General features: G+C 42.5%; 1 protein-coding gene across 1 annotated transcript in view; it reads right to left on the reverse strand.

The window, feature by feature from the left end:
- Nucleotides 1-477: 477 nt before the first annotated feature.
- Nucleotides 478-17,296, reverse strand: part of LYPLAL1 (lysophospholipase like 1) — a 69,742-nt gene continuing 52,923 nt past the window's right edge. Inside the window, exons 4-5 of the mRNA XM_073553335.1 lie at nt 4,566-4,681; nt 478-761 (exon numbers count right to left, since the gene is read on the reverse strand). Of these exons, the coding sequence (XP_073409436.1) occupies nt 525-761; nt 4,566-4,681 (353 nt within the window). The 3' untranslated portion in view covers nt 478-524. The remainder of the gene's footprint in view (nt 762-4,565; nt 4,682-17,296) is intronic.

A 17,296-nucleotide genomic window follows, 5' to 3' on the forward strand; every position in this document is an offset into this window, starting at 1 on the left:
AGCGCTGCAAAAATACAGTGCTAACCACTGAGCCACAAACGCAGAACCACAATGCTGGAAGGCAGCAGTGTTAACCATGGAGCTATAAACACAGAACCAAAGTGCTGCACGGAAACAGTGCTAACCACTGAACCACAAACATAGAACTCCAGTGCTGTAATGTAATCATGATAACCACTGAGCCACAAACACACAACCAAAGTGCTGCAAGACCACTATGCTAATCATTGAGTCAAAAAACACAAAATTCCAATCCTGCAAGGAAACAGTTCTAACCATTGAGCCAAAGTGCTGCGTACATAGTACAATATGGACATTACCTTTTGTCCCAGAACATCTTGAATGACTTCTCAGTGTTAAAAAAACAAAAACAAAATAGGACCAAAAAATAATTTTCATACGATGTAAAAGTCGTAAACAAATCAAGAAATTCGGAACGTGAAAACGCTTCCCATAAAACGAGAGTCAGAACCAAAATGCGATTATCTCTGATTACAAACATTTATTACATTTTTTCTTCTGGTTTACTGCACGTTTGCTTTGACCTCGGGCAATTTCTTTAAAATCCAAGACCGTAACTGTTCTAATTCCTGTAGACTGAGTTCATGAAAAAGGTTTGGGAAACTGTGGAAAGATGAAGTCACACCAAGATCTTTCAGTCGTGTGCAAGTCTTTTCTCCCCACTGGTGAAAGACTAACTCGTCAGCCTGTCCATGGCACTGAAACAATTCGGGTAGGTTCTGCGGAGTCGCTTCAAGGTCCTGAAGAATATGGGAAAAAAAGCGGTCAAAATAAAAAATATATATATATATATATATATATATACGGTATATATACTTAAAGAAACATTCTGGTTTTAGCAAATTCATTACATAATGGAATGTTGGACAATTTGCCTATAATTATTAATGTTTAAGAAAAATTTGTTTTGAACATATGATCGACACACAGGTGCATCAGTCACCAGAAGATATAGATTAGATCTGATTATGACTACTCATAAAGTGGGCTGGATGACTGCTCAATAGCTAAGCCAGCCCACTCCTCCCTCTATATATACTATTGCCATACTATGGGGTTGCAGAAAAAGTTGAGTTCAGGGCTCAGAAGTCCTGCAGGGAATGAATGGAGCAGCAGTCATACAGGTCTACAGCAGCTCCATTCTATAGGGCAGGGGTTGGGAACCTTTTCTCTGCCAAGGGCCATTTGGAATTGTTCGGGGGCCTTATAAAATTAACTTAAACATAAGCCAACTACCGTATATACTCGTGTATAAGCCAACCCCCCTAATTTTGCCACAAAAAATTGGGAAAACATATTGACTCGCGTATAAGCCTAGGGTGGAAAATGCAGCAGCTACAGGTAAATTCAAAAATAAAAATGGATACCAATAAAAGTAAAATTAATTAAGACATCAGTAGGCTAAATGTTTTTGAATATCCATATTGAATCAGAAGACCCATATAATGCTCCATACAGTTCATGATGGGCCCCATAAGATGCTCCATACAAAATACACCCCATATAATGCTGCACAAAGGTTAATAATGGCCCCATAAGATGCTCCATACAAAATATACCCCATATAATGCTGCACAAAGGTTAATAATGGCCCCATAAGATGCTCCATAGAGTATATGTCACCGCTGGCTCAGGGCCCCGGCACCGGAGATATTCACCTGTCCCCGATCCACCGCTGCTCGCCGCTGTCTGCTGGGTCCTTTGTCAGTGACGTTCAGGCAGCAGAGGGCGTGGCGCGCACTAACTACGTCATCGCGCCTTCTGCTGCCTGAACATCACAGCCAGAGGACACAGCGGCGCCCTGCAATGGAACATGGACAGGTGAATATCGCATATACTTGCCCCCTCCTGGCGCGGTCTCTGCAGCCCCCCTGCTTCTCCCAGTCTCAGGCTCCTTCCTTCAGCGGTCACGTGGTACTGCTCATTAAAGTCATGAATATGCGCACATTCATGACTTTAATGAGCGGTACCACGTGACCGCTGAAGGAAGGTGCCTGAGACCGTGGGACAAGCAGGGGGACTGCAGAGACCATGCCAGGGGGGGGATCAGTATGATCTGACACCCCCGCTCCCCCGCCGACCCCCTGGCGTATATGACTCACGTATAAGCCGAGAGGGGGACTTTCAGCCCAAAAAAATGGGCTGAAAATCTCGGCTTATACACGAGTATATACGGTATATTTATTCAAACATTTAAATAGCTTGCAGCTCCCCCCACACAAAGTATAGTGTGCAGCTCCCACGACACACAGTATAGTGCAGCCCCGCACACAGCACACCGTATAGTGCAGCTCCCCCCACACACAGTATAGAGTAGCTCCCCCCACACACAGTATAGTGCAGCTCCCCCTATCGAGCAGCAACCCCCACACAGTATAGTGCAGCTCCCCCCACATACAGTATAGTGCAGTTCCCCCACACACAGTATAGTGCAGCTCCCCCCAACACACAGTATATTGCAGGTGCATTCCACAATACACATTTATAGTGCAGATCTGCCAACACACCATATAGTGCAGCTTCTCCCAACACACAGGATAGTGCAGCTCTCCCAATACACAGTATAGTGCAGCTCCCCCCAATACACAGTATAGTGCAGCTCCCCACCAACACACAATATAGTGCTGGCGCTGCTCCCCAGTACACAGTATAGTGCAGACGAACACACACACAGTATAGTGCAGCCTCTGCACTCACACACACACAGACACACAAAACTCACCCCTACTCCTTGTCCCCCGCGCTGCTCCAGGCTCTGCTCCGGTCTCATCGGCTCCACTGCTGGTGCAGCGTGGCGCACGATGAAGTGACATCATTGTGCGCCCACTGAGTCACAAGCAGAGAGGGAGTGATGGGAGAGGGAGCGTCTGACGCTCTCTTCTCCATCACTGCTTTCAACTGTATCGGCATCTATGATGCCGATAAGTTGAATGAGCGATGGGGGCAGCGCCGGGCCACATAGCGGCCGTCCGTGCGCTCTCTGAACAGTTAAAGGGCCCGCTGGCCAAACGGGCTATCCTGTAGATAGATGATAACATGTTATAGAGGTTGTCGGGAGAAAACAAGTTAAGTCGGATCTTTATGTTAATAGAAGAGTAGGTCTTGATAGCTTTGTAATATTTATGTATGACCTTAGTTATGTCATCAATAACGCATGCACATAAGTTGAGATTCTGATTTGGCTTTTATCCTAAGTCATATTATAAGACTCGTTAAAGGGTTGATTGTGACTTGTAGGATCGCTAATACCAACAGGTGACGCTATAGAGTTCAAGTCCTCTTCCTCTCTGAAGAGGCAATTTGCATATTATTTTCCCAGAGGAGCGTTGCACGGCGAATAAGTCTCCTTACCTTGACAAGCCAGAGCTGGTATGTCACTCTCAACAAGGAGAAACCTTACCCCTTAGACCTCAGTCCAGAGCCTCTCACCTAGCCACATCAGTTCTCATTCTTTGCACTGACGAGGGCCAATAGCCCGAAACACCGTGTCTGCAAATTGAGATTCTGATTTGGCTTTTATCCTAAGTCATATTATAAGACTCGTTAAAGGGTTGATTGTGACTTGTAGGATCGCTGATTCCAACAGGTTGCACATAAGTACTAATTCAATATCGAATACAAGTCACAAAACACCACTACAAATTCATGAGTGATACAAGCAATCAGAAGTTTTGTGACACCTGTCAGAAAAAAAAAAAATCTCTTCGTACCTGAGATCTAAGGCATAACGTTTCTCCTTGTGGAGAGTGACGTGCCAGTGGAAAAAGACTTTTAGGCCTATAAGTCTCCTTAAACTGGCGTGTCACTCTCCACAAGGAGAAACGCTACCATTTAGACCCTGTAGACTCAGTCAGAGGCCTCTCATCCAACCAAATCAGATTTCATGCTTAGCACTGAAGAGGGGCGAACACCCCAAAATACATTCTCAAAAATGAGATTATGGTTTGGTTTTCATCCTAGGTCATGTGACAAGACTCGTTACAGACATTTAGGCTTCTTACTTCCCATAGGTGGCACTAGAGTACAAGCCCTCTCGCTCTTTGAAGAGGCAATTTGCATATTTAAACTGTATCTAATATTTTAGGTGACTTTTCAAAATAATAATTTCTGGCCATATTATGAATTGTATTAGGATATTACTTGCCTTGACACTAAATAATATGTCTTCCATACACAACACACACGGACAAGAAGGATTCTTATTCTTCTGTTTCTATGCGCCACATGCCCAGAAGCATGGAGGACATTATGCAGAGATACTGAGCAGTGTAGCTGTGAATCCAGCACATGGGTGAGATAAACACTCACTAGAAAGCAGCCTGTTCTGACACCATGTTTCTCTTTCCCCTCACCTTACAAAAACTTGAAAATATTTGTAACACAATCCATCATTGAGACGGTAGTCCGTCCTGTCTTAGGCAGATCAGATTTTAGCAGTTTTTCAGAGTGAACAATGATTTATGAAGGCAGGAGGAGAAATGGCTTGTACATAGAGAAAGCACCATATACCTTTGACAAGAGGTATCACCAGGTTTCCTTATTACCTTATAAACCACTGAGTTTTCATTCAGGAAGCTTGATAGAGCAAACACCCCGGAAACATCTCTATGGTAACGATAAGCCAAGTGCATAGCCATAGCGCCACCCATTGAAAATCCACCTGAAAAAAGGAAAAAAAAAATATAAACATGAAAATGTCATTAGTAACCAAATGAGAACATCCTCCGTATTTACCATCCTAAACAAATTATTGCCAGGTTGTCAGACACCAAGCACCTACATAAAATATTGTGCAAGAGGGAATCACAGGTGTAGAGCGCGTACGGCAGAGAAAAGCATTGCTGTTTAACGCAGTTACTTGTGTAGTCACTGTGCCCATACATTAAATTACTTATACTGTATTATACTCCAGAGCTGCACTCACTATTCTGCTGGTGCAATCACTGTGTACATACATTACATTACTGATCCTGAGTTACATTCTGTATTATACCCCAGAGCTGCACTCACTATTCTGCTGGTGCAGTCACTGTGTACATTACATTACTGATCCTGAGTTACATCCTGTATTATACCCCAGAGCTGCACTCACTATTCTGCTGGTGCAGTCACTGTGTACATACATTACTGATCCTGAGTTACATCCTGTATTATACTCCAGAGCTGCACTCACTAGTCTGCTGGTGCAGTCACTGTGTACATACATTACATTACTGATCCTGAGTTACATCCTGTATTACACCCCAGAGCTGCACTCACTATTCTGCTGGTGCAGTCACTGTGTACATACATTACATTACCGATCCTGAGTTACATCCTGTATTATACCCCAGAGCTGCACTCACTACTCTGCTGGTGCAGAAACTGCGTACATACATTACTGATCCTGAGTTACATCCTGTATTATGCTCCAGAGCTGTACTCACTATTCTGCTGGTGCAGTCACTGTACATTACATTACTGATCCTGAGTTACATCCTGTATTATACTCCAGAGCTGCACTCACTATTCTGCTGGTGCAGTCACTGTGTACATACATTACATTAATGATCCTGAGTTACATCCTGTATTATACTCCAGAGCTGCACGCACTATTCTGCTGGTGCAGTCACTATGTACATACATTACATTACTGATCCTGAGTTACCTCCTGTATTATACTCCAGAGCTGCACTCACTATTCTCCTGGTGCAGTCACTGTGTACATACATTACATTACTGATCCTGAGTTACATCCTGTATTATAATCCAGAGCTGCACTCATTATTCTCCTGGTGCAGTCACTGTGTACATACATTACATTACTGATCTTGAGTTACATCCTGTATTATGCTCCAGAGCTGTACTCACTATTCTGCTGGTGCAGTCACTGTACATTACATTACTGATCCTGAGTTACATCCTGTATTATACCCCAGAGCTGCACTCACTATTCTGCTGGTGCAGTCACTGTACATACATTACATTACTGACCCTGAGTTACATCCTGTATTATACCCCAGAGCTGCACTCACTATTCTGCTGGTGCAGTCACTGTGTACATACATTACACTACTGATCCTAAGTTACCTCCTGTATTATACTCCAGAGCTGCACTCACTATTCTGCTGGTGCAGTCACTGTGTACATACATTACATTACTGATCCTGAGTTACATCCTGTATTATACTCCAGAGCTGCACTCACTATTCTGCTGGTGCAGTCACTGTGTACATACATTACATTAATGATCCTGAGTTACCTCCTGTATTATACTCCAGAGCTGCACTCACTATTCTGCTGGTGCAGTCACTGTGTACATACATTTCCTTACTGATCCTGAGTTACCTCCTGTATTATACTCCAGAGCTGCACTGACTATTCTGCTGGTGCAGTCACTGTGTACATACATTACATTACTGACCCTGAGTTACATCCTGTATTATACCCCAGAGCTGCACTCACTATTCTGCTGGTGCAGTCGCTGTGTACATACATTACTGATCCTGAGTTACATCCTGTATTATACCCCAGAGCTGCACTCACTATTCTGCTGGTGCAGTCACTGTACATACATTACATTACTGATCCTGAGTTACACCCTGTATTATACCCCAGAGCTGCACTCACTATTCTGCTGGTGCAGTCACTGTGTACATACATTACATTACTGACCCTGAGTTACATCCTGTATTATACCCCAGAGCTGCACTCACTATTCTGCTGGTGCAGTCACTGTGTACATACATTACACTACTGATCCTGAGTTACCTCCTGTATTATACTCCAGAGCTGCACTCACTATTCTGCTGGTGCAGTCACTGTATACATACATTACATTACTGATCCTGAGTTACATCCTGTATTATACTCCAGAGCTGCACTCACTATTCTGCTGGTGCAGTCACTGTGTACATACATTACATTACTGATCCTGAGTTACCTCCTGTATTATACTCCAGAGCTGCACTCACTATTCTGCTGGTGCAGTCACTGTGTACATACATTACATTACTGATCCTGAGTTACCTCCTGTATTATACTCCAGAGCTGCACTGACTATTCTGCTGGTGCAGTCACTGTGTACATACATTACATTACTGATCCTGAGTTACCTCCTGTATTATACTCCAGAGCTGCACTCACTATTCTGCTGGTGCAGTCACTGTGTACATACATTACATTACTGATCCTGAGTTACATCCTGTATTATACTCCAGAGCTGCACTCACTATTCTGCTGGTGCAGTCACTGTACATACATTACTGATCCTGAGTTACATCCTGTATTATACCCCAGAGCTGCACTCACTATTCTGCTGGTGCAGTCACTGTGTACATACATTACATTACTGACCCTGAGTTACATCCTGTATTATACCCCAGAACTGCACTCACTATTCTGCTGGTGCAGTCACTGTGTACATACATTACATTACTGATCCTGAGTTACCTCCTGTATTATACTCCAGAGCTGCACTGACTATTCTGCTGGTGCAGTCACTGTGTACATACATTACATTACTGATCCTGAGTTACCTCCTGTATTATACTCCAGAGCTGCACTCACTATTCTGCTGGTGCAGTCACTGTGTACATACATTACATTACTGATCCTGAGTTACATCCTGTATTATACTCCAGAGCTGCACTCACTATTCTGCTGGTGCAGTCACTGTACATACATTACTGATCCTGAGTTACACCCTGTATTATACCCCAGAGCTGCACTCACTATTCTGCTGGTGCAGTCACTGTGTACATACATTACATTACTGACCCTGAGTTACATCCTGTATTATACCCCAGAACTGCACTCACTATTCTGCTGGTGCAGTCACTGTGTACATACATTACACTACTGATCCTGAGTTACCTCCTGTATTATACACCAGAGCTGCACTCACTATTCTGCTGGTGCAGTCACTGTGTACATACATTACATTACTGATCCTGAGTTACCTCCTGTATTATACTCCAGAGCTGCACTCACTATTCTGCTGGTGCAGTCACTGTGTACATACATTTCATTACTGATCCTGAGTTACCTCCTGTATTATACTCCAGAGCTGCACTGACTATTCTGCTGGTGCAGTCACTGTGTACATACATTACATTACTGACCCTGAGTTACATCCTGTATTATACCCCAGAGCTGCACTCACTATTCTGCTGGTGCAGTCGCTGTGTACATACATTACTGATCCTGAGTTACATCCTGTATTATACCCCAGAGCTGCACTCACTATTCTGCTGGTGCAGTCACTGTACATACATTACATTACTGATCCTGAGTTACACCCTGTATTATACCCCAGAGCTGCACTCACTATTCTGCTGGTGCAGTCACTGTGTACATACATTACATTACTGATCCTGAGTTACCACCTGTATTATACTCCAGAGCTGCACTCACTATTCTGCTGGTGCAGTCACTGTGTACATACATTACATTATTGATCCTGAGTTACCTCCTGTATTATACTCCAGAGCTGCACTCACTATTCTGCTGGTGCAGTCACTGTGTACATACATTACTGATCCTGAGTTACCTCCTGTATTATACTCCAGAGCTGCACTCACTATTCTGCTGGTGCAGTCACGGTGTACATACATTACATTACTGATCCTGAGTTACATCCTGTATTATACTCCAGAGCTGCACTCACTATTCTGCTGGTGCAGTCACTGTGTACATACATTACATTACTGATCCTGAGTTACATCCTGTATTATACCCCAGAGCTGCACTCACTATTCTGCTGGTGCAGTCACTGTGTACATACATTACATTAATGATCCTGAGTTACCTCCTGTATTATACTCCAGAGCTGCACTCACTATTCTGCTGGTGCAGTCACTGTGTACATACATTACTGATCCTGAGTTACCACCTGTATTATACTCCAGAGCTGCACTCACTATTCTGCTGGTGCAGTCACTGTGTACATACATTACATTATTGATCCTGAGTTACCTCCTGTATTATACTCCAGAGCTGCACTCACTATTCTGCTGGTGCAGTCACTGTGTACATACATTACATTACTGATCCTGAGTTACATCCTGTATTATACTCCAGAGCTGCACTCACTATTCTGCTGGTGCAGTCACTGTGTACATACATTACATTACTGATCCTGAGTTACCTCCTGTATTATACTCCAGAGCTGCACTCACTATTCTGCTGGTGCAGTCACTGTGTACATCCATTACATTACTGATCCTGAGATACATTGTGTATTATACTCCAGAGCTGCACTCACTATTCTGCTGGTGCAGTCACTGTGTACATACATTACATTACTGATCCTGAGTTACCTCCTGTATTATACCCCAGAGCTGCACTCACTATTCTGCTGTTTTTCTGGGTATGATCACACTATATATACAAGTCGTCCCAGTGTACACCTTGACTATACATACACGCCTTTAGATTGATAATAAACGTCTATGGTGGAACAACCACTTTAAGATAAACCTAATGAAATTGAACCCAAAATAAGCAAAAATGTCTTCTCCCACACCCATTCTCCACTCTGCCGTTGGTTCGGGGGGGGCATGAAGAGTTTACTGCCACAGTAATGTTATATATGCACTCACACATACTAAACCATCACATTTTATGGGCACTGTTGCATAAGTCGCTCCGCGGACTAAACCCATTGAAATCGCATTACTTCTGAGAAAACCCAAGTTACATTTTACACCCAGTTAGTCACAGCCTGGCAGAGACAAGGGGGGATGACTCACGCACAATCCTCGGTGATGCAGTCACCTCCAGCGTTGAATATTAAGTAATGATACTTTCATGTGGTGAATGCTACGAGAAGAAGGCTAAACGTAAGCACAGATTACCCCCCTCCATCCCCCCCCCCCCCAAAAAAAAGCAAAACATAAATAAAAGTTCTTTAAATGGAATTTTCCACGGAAGAAAATGAAAAACTCTGTGGCGTATCGCTCAATAACCCGGTATTCCCAAGGTGCAGACTGTAGTAAATTCTTTGCAGACAGTGATTTCAATAAATATTTATAGTTTGTGGCAACATTTTATGATTCGGAGAGATAGGATTTCAGAGCCCAGATCGACATTGATGCATAAAACACATGCTTTATCCTTTTCTTTTTTTTTTTTCTTTTTTGAGGTTCGGTAAGAATAATGTGCGTCTTCCTTGACATCGCCTCCAAAAAATGTCGACATAATGACTTGCCCTCTACGTGGAGTCACCGTTGCGGCATTTCATAAAGTCTTCACAAGAGCGAAAGGTAATTTCCTGCCAGAAGCCGAAGTTCTGTGTGTTTCTCCTCCGCGCGCACGACGCAAGCGCAGCAGCGGCCAGAATGTTCCATGAGTTCATTCCGATCGGTTTGGATCAGGGTATCGTCTATCGGCCGTGCGTTACATCTTTTCTGATCTACTAACAATGTGTTTGGGTTGCGGGAAGAGGATGGGGAAAAAAAATCAGGAACTAGTCAATACTTATGTGATGATTACTTTCCTTACTTTACTTGTATATCAGGCTGTGTGCACACGCTGCGGATTCTGCTGCGGTTCCGCAAGCAGATTTGGCCGCTGCAGGTCCGCAGCGGTTTTTGCTGCGGTGTACAGCACCATTATTCCCTATGGCAATACAAAACCGCAGTGCAGACGGTGCGGATTTTTCTGCGCAGTTTTTCTGCGGTTTTGAAACCGCAGAAAGAATTGACATGTCAATTCTTTGCGGATTCCGCTGCGGTTTGCCATCTCCTCCATTGTGGAGATGAAAAACCGCAGGGCAAAACCGCAGAGCAATCCGCAGGTAAAACCGCAGGTCTTTTGACCTGCAGATTTACCTGCAGATTTTACAAAATCCGTACGGCCAAATCCGCACTGCAATCCACAGCGTGTGCACGTACCCTTAGCTGTGGTGTATCATACTGTATGGGGGGCTGTGGTGTATCATACTGTATGGGGGGCTGTGGTGTATCATACTGTATGGATGGGGGGCTGTGGTGTATCATACTGTATGGGGGGCTGTGGTGTATCATACTGTATGGATGGGGGGCTGTGGTGTATCATACTGTATGGGGGGCTGTGGTGTATCATACTGTATGGGGGGCTGTGGTGTATCATACTCTATCGGGGGGCTGTGGGCGTTATCAAACTGTGAGTAATGAACTATAGGATCCATCATGCTATTTGGGGAGCTTTGGGGTCCACTATAATCTGTGTGGGGGTTGTGGAGTATAATACTGTATGTGGGGAGCTGTGTAGGAACTGTCCTGTGTGTGTGTGGGGGGCAGTAGGGTAATAATACTATGTCTGGGGCATCATAATGTATAAGCGGGGTAGTGGAAGTATAATACTGTATGGGGAATTTGGGGGGAATCATAATGTGTAGCAGGAGCTTTAGGGACATATTACTGTGTGTTGGATGGGGGTATCATACTGTGTGTGGGGTATCATACTGTGTGTGGGGCATCATACTGTGTGTGGGCTATTGATCAAGGTACACGAGCTGAATAACAGGAGAACTTTATAAAAAGTAGTAAATTGTAAGGCATTGATTAGCTGCTACAGGAAAGAATGCAAATTACAATAAGCTCTATTGTATGTATAAGAATCAGATAGTTACATACTTAATTCTGCTCAATAGTAAGTAATAAAAATGTACAGTTAGGTCCATATATATTTGGACAGAGACAACATTTTTCTAATTTTGGTTCTAGAAATTACCACAATGAATTTTAAACAAAACAATTCAGATGCAGTTGAAGTTCAGACTTTCAGCTTTCATTTGAGGGTATCCACATTAAAATTGGATGAAGGGTTTAGGAGTTTCAGCTCCTTAACATGTGCCACCCTGTTTTTAAAGAGACCAAAAGTAATTGGACAATTGACTCCAAGGCTATTCCATGGACAGGTGTGGGCAATCCCTTCGTTATGTCATTCTCAATTAAGCAGATAAAAGACCTGGAGTTGATTTGAGGTGTGGTGCTCGCATTTGGAAGGTTTTGCTGTGAAGGAAACAAGCGGTCAAAGGAGCTCTCCATGCAGGTGAAACAAGCCATCCTTAAGCTGCAAAAACAGAAAAAACCCATCCGAGAAATTGCTACAACATTAAGAGTGGCAAAATCTACAGTTTGGTACATCCTGAGAAAGAAAGAAAGCACTGGTGAACTCATCAATGCAAAAAGACCTGGGAGCCCACGGAAGACAACAGTGGTGGATGATCGCAGAATAGTCTCCATGGTGAAGAGAAACCCCTTCACAACAGCCAACCAAGTGACCAACACTCTCCAGGAGGCAGGCGTATCAATATCCAAATCTACCATAAAGAGAAGACTGCATGAAAGTAAATACAGGGGGTTCACTGCACGGTGCAAGCCACTCATAAGCATCAAGAATCAAAAGGCTAGACTGGACTTTGCTAAAAAACATCAAAAAAAGCCGGCACAGTTCTGGAAGAACATTCTTTGGAGAGATGAAACCAAGATCAACCTCTACCAGAAAGATGGAAAGGGAAAAGTATGGTGAAGGCGTGGTACAGCTCATGATCCAAAGCATACCACATCATCTGTAAAACACGGCGGAGGCAGTGTGATGGCTTGGACATGCATGGCTGCCAGTGGCACTGGGTCACTAGTGATTACTGAGGATGTGACACAGGACAGAAGCAGCCGAATGAATTCTGAGGTATTCAGAGCCATACTGTGTGCTCAGATCCAGCCAAATGCAGCCAAACTGATTGGTCGTCGTTTCATACTACAGATGGACAATGACCCAAAACATAAAGCCAAAGCAACCCAGGAGTTTATCAAAGCAAAGACGTGGAATATTCTTGAATGGCCAAGTCAGTCACCTGATCTCAACCCAATTGAGCATGCATTTCATTTGTTAAAGACTAAACTTCAGACAGAAAGGCCCACAAACAAACAGCAACTGAAAACCACCGCAGTGAAGGCCTGGCAGAGCATCAAAAAGGAGGAAACACAGCGTCTGGTGATGTCCATGAGTTCAAGACATCAGGCAGTCATTGCCAACAAATGGTTTTCAACCAAGTACTAGAAATGAACATTTTATTTACAATTATTTAATTTGTCCAATTACTTTTGGTCCCTTTAAAAACAGGGTGGCACATGTTAAGGCGCTGAAACTCCTAAACCCTTCTTCCAATTTTAATGTGGATACCCTCAAATGAAAGCTGAAAGTCTGAACTTCATCTGCATCTGAATTGTTTTGTTTAAAATTCATTGTGGTAATGTCTAGAACCAAAATTAGAAAAATGTTGTCTCTGTCCAAATATATATGGACCTAACTGTACATTTTTATTACTTACTATTGAGCAGAATTAAGTATGTAACTATCTGATTCTTATACATACAATAGAGCTTATTGTAATATGCATTCTTTCCTGTAGCAGCTAATCAATGCCTTACAATTTACTACTTCTTATAAAGTTTAAAATTCATTGTGGTAATGTCTAGAACCAAAATTAGAAAAATGTTGTCTCTGTCCAAATATATATGGACCTAACTGTATATAAAACAATAATAATAAGGAGCAGAATTAAGTTAGGCCCTCCACCACAGTCCTGTTCACTCAGGTCGCCTCTTGGAAAACTAATTGCCGGTCTCTGCTCTATATCCATCAAAGGAGACGCAGTCTTCACCTCCAAATTCTGACTGAGTTATAGAAAGAGGCTCTCAACTGAACTATGTGAAAAGTGTGACAACTGTGCATGGGTGAAAAGGCATCACTGATGGCATGTTCTCCCCATCGGCAAGAATCCTCAGAGGTGGGAACTAAACCTATCAGACAATTACTTTTGGGGATCTTTTAGTCTACTTTACTTTGTCAGGCAGGTCCTATTTAAGGGATTTCTTGATTGAGAACAGGTGTGGCAGGAATCAGGCCTGCATGTGGCTAGGGAATATGAACTCTGCTTCCCAAAGATGTGATAAACCACAGTTAATTTATGTTTTATAGGGGCAATCGCTTTTTCACACAGGGCCCTGTAGGTTTGGATTTCTTTTTCCCTTAATAATAAATACCTTCATTTATAAACTGCATTTTGTGTTATCTTTGTGTAATATTTAATTTTGTTTGGTGATCTAAAACATTTAAGTGTGACAAACATGCAAAAGAATAGGAAATCAGGAAGGGGGCGAACACTTTTCACGCAACTACAAGTTCACCAAAAACATCTCTGAGGCTAGTTTCACACTTGCTTTTTTTTGCAGCGCGTTTTTCCCGCAAAAAAACGCATTAAAAAAACGCATACAAATGCATACAAACGCTGCGTTTTTTTCAAGCATTTTTATGCGCATGCAGGAAAAAAACGCAGCGTTTTTGCGCGTTTGTATGCGTTTTTTGTGCGTTAGCGTTTTTTTACAGATTTTTGAAAAACCCCACAAAAATGAAAAAACAACCATTCAACAACACACAAGACCAATGGGACTTCATTGTGGGTGTGGTATGTTAATATATAGACCCTGTCTACAGTATTCTTCACATTTGCTTGATTCTTCTCGTGACCATGGATCTGCGCTGGAAGAGTTTTCACTTCAACTTGGATTTGGACATCACGATGGCTCAGGCGTATGCAGTTGCTTGCCATGAACAAAGGAAGAGAGAGAGGCAGCGAAGACGGCGGCGTATGTGGATACATCCGATTGTTGAACTCCGGGAGAGCCGTGGGGCATACCACACCCTCTACAGCGAGCTCCAGGCAAACCCGGAGAAATTTACAGATTATATCAGGATGTCCCACGAAAGTTTCATGGATTTGCTTGCTCGTGTCCAACAATCCATCCGGAGACAGGACACACAGCTCCGTCGTGCGATTCCTCCTGAGGAACGGCTACTGGTGACATTACGGTATGTTTTAAAAACCAAGGGGTGTGGTCTGATGTTTTTTTTTGTAAATTTAGTATTCAAAACCTTGGGTAATTAGTTTTCGTGAATGTACTAATATTTTATTTTATAGTTTTTAAAAATAATATACATAAATATTAATTTTACTTCTTTGTCTGTTCACAGATTCCTGGCGACTGGAGAAACCCTATCTTCACTACACTTCCAGTACCGTATTGGAATCTCTACCTTGTCTGGAATTGTTGCTGACACCTGCCGGGCTCTCTGGAATGTTCTTTGCCCAGAATTTATGCCCCTGCCCACCGCTGAAAAGTGGATGGAAATTGCTGACAAATTCTGGACAGTATGCAATTTTCCCAACTGTTTGGGAGCTGTTGATGGGAAACACATACGGATCATCAAACCCCAAAGAACGGGATCTGAGTACTATAATTACAAAAAGTACTTTTCAATAGTACTCATTGCGATTGCGGATGCCGGATGTATGTTTGTAGCAGTGGACATTGGAGCATTTGGCCGTGGTAATGACTCACAGGCTTTTAAAAACTCAGACATGGGCCGGAGGTTGTATGGCAACCAATTTAATTTCCCTATGCCACGGCCTCTTCCTCACACCGAAGCTCCGCCACTGCCCTTTGTAATGGTTGGCGATGAGGCTTTTCAAATGTGCGGAAACTTACTGAAACCCTACTCCAGCCGGGACTTGGACCACACCAAAAAAATATTTAATTACAGGCTGACCAGGGCCAGAAGAACTGTCGAGTGTGCTTTTGGGATTCTTGTTTCCAGATGGCGAATTCTGGGCACGGCCATTAATCTTAAACTTGAAACAGTCGATGAGGTGGTGAAGGCCTGTGTGGTTCTACATAACTTTGTGATGGCTAAAGAGCACCCGACCTTTGAACTGGACGATGATGCTCCTAACCCATTGCCTGAATTCACTCAGCACACTCTCAGGTCATCCGTTGAAGTTGGCCAAATGAGGGACAAATTTGCGGCCTACTTTATTTCTGATGTAGGACGGGTGCACTGGCAAGATGAAATGGTGTAATGTTTTTGTTTGTTTATGGTAATAAAAATCCTTATTTGATACCATTACTGAGTGCACTATATTTTTTAAACTCCAATTAATTAAAAAACTTCACATGTATAACTGAATTTTTTTATGTTCACACACCTGGGCAGGTAAATACACATATGAGTTAAAATGCAGCATTGCTAGTCTGCGTGAAATATATTGGAATGAGCAAAGCTGCAGGCCATGAATCAGGAAACCATTTTTTTTCAAGAGAAAATTGTGCAACTAGTTTAAAACAAAGTATGTGATTTTCTCAAAACACAACCCTCAAAACCCAACCCCAATGAAAGTCCATGGGGAATACAAGTCAGCATTGAGTGGATGAATGTAATCTGCTCATGTAATCTGCTCCATTACAAGTTATTACACTAGGCCTTGGAATGACTATACTAGGCCGTGGTATTTCAAATATGAGTATATTAGGCCTTGTGCCTACTAGTATATTCATATGTGAAATACCACGGCCTAGTATAGTCATAACAAGGCCTACTCGATTTTGGCCAACTAGTATCTTGTTTCACAAAAAACAAACGGGTGAAACTTGACAAGTTTCAACAGTTTGTTTTTCATGAAAATAGATTCTAGTTGGTAAAACTAGAGTTATTACACTAGGCCTTGGAATGACTATACTAGGCCGTGGTATTTCAAATATGAGTATAGTAGGCCTTGGGGCTAGTAGTATAGTAATATGTGAAATACCACGGCCTAGTATAGTCATACCAAGGCCTACTGTAATAACTCGATTTTTAACAACTAGCATCTTGTTTCACAAAAAACAAACTGGTGAAACTAGAAAGAAACTTATTTTTTAGACAAGTTTCAACAGTTTGTTTTTCATGAAACCAGATTCTAGTTGGTAAAACTAGAGTTATTACACTAGGCCTTGGAATGACTATACTAGGCCGTGGTATTTCAAATATGAGTATAGTAGGCCTTGGGCCTACTAGTATAGTCATATGTGAAATACCACGGCCTAGTATAGTCATACCAAGGCCTAACTCGATTTTTAACAACTAGCATCTTGTTTCACAAAAAACAAACTGGTGAAACTAGAAAGAAACTTATTTTTAAGACAAGTTTCAACAGTTTGTTTTTCATGAAACCAGATCCAAGTTGGTAAAACTCGAGTTATTACACTAGGCCTTGGTATGACTATACTAGTCCATGTTATTTCACATATGACTATACTAGGCCTTGGGTTGGTTTTTAACATGTATTTACCCATCAGTATGTGTGAGCGGCGCAAACAACATTAATGAAACTTAGTAATGGTGAACCACAAATGTAAATTTATTTTTTATCACAAAAATAAACCTAAAAATTATTTTTTACGGCGTTTGGGGGCAGATGGTTTCAATTTGG

Source organism: Dendrobates tinctorius, unplaced genomic scaffold, assembly GCF_039654945.1.
Source record: "Dendrobates tinctorius isolate UK_male_01 unplaced genomic scaffold, ASM3965494v1 ptg000201l, whole genome shotgun sequence".
Lineage (NCBI taxonomy): Eukaryota > Metazoa > Chordata > Amphibia > Anura > Dendrobatidae > Dendrobates > Dendrobates tinctorius.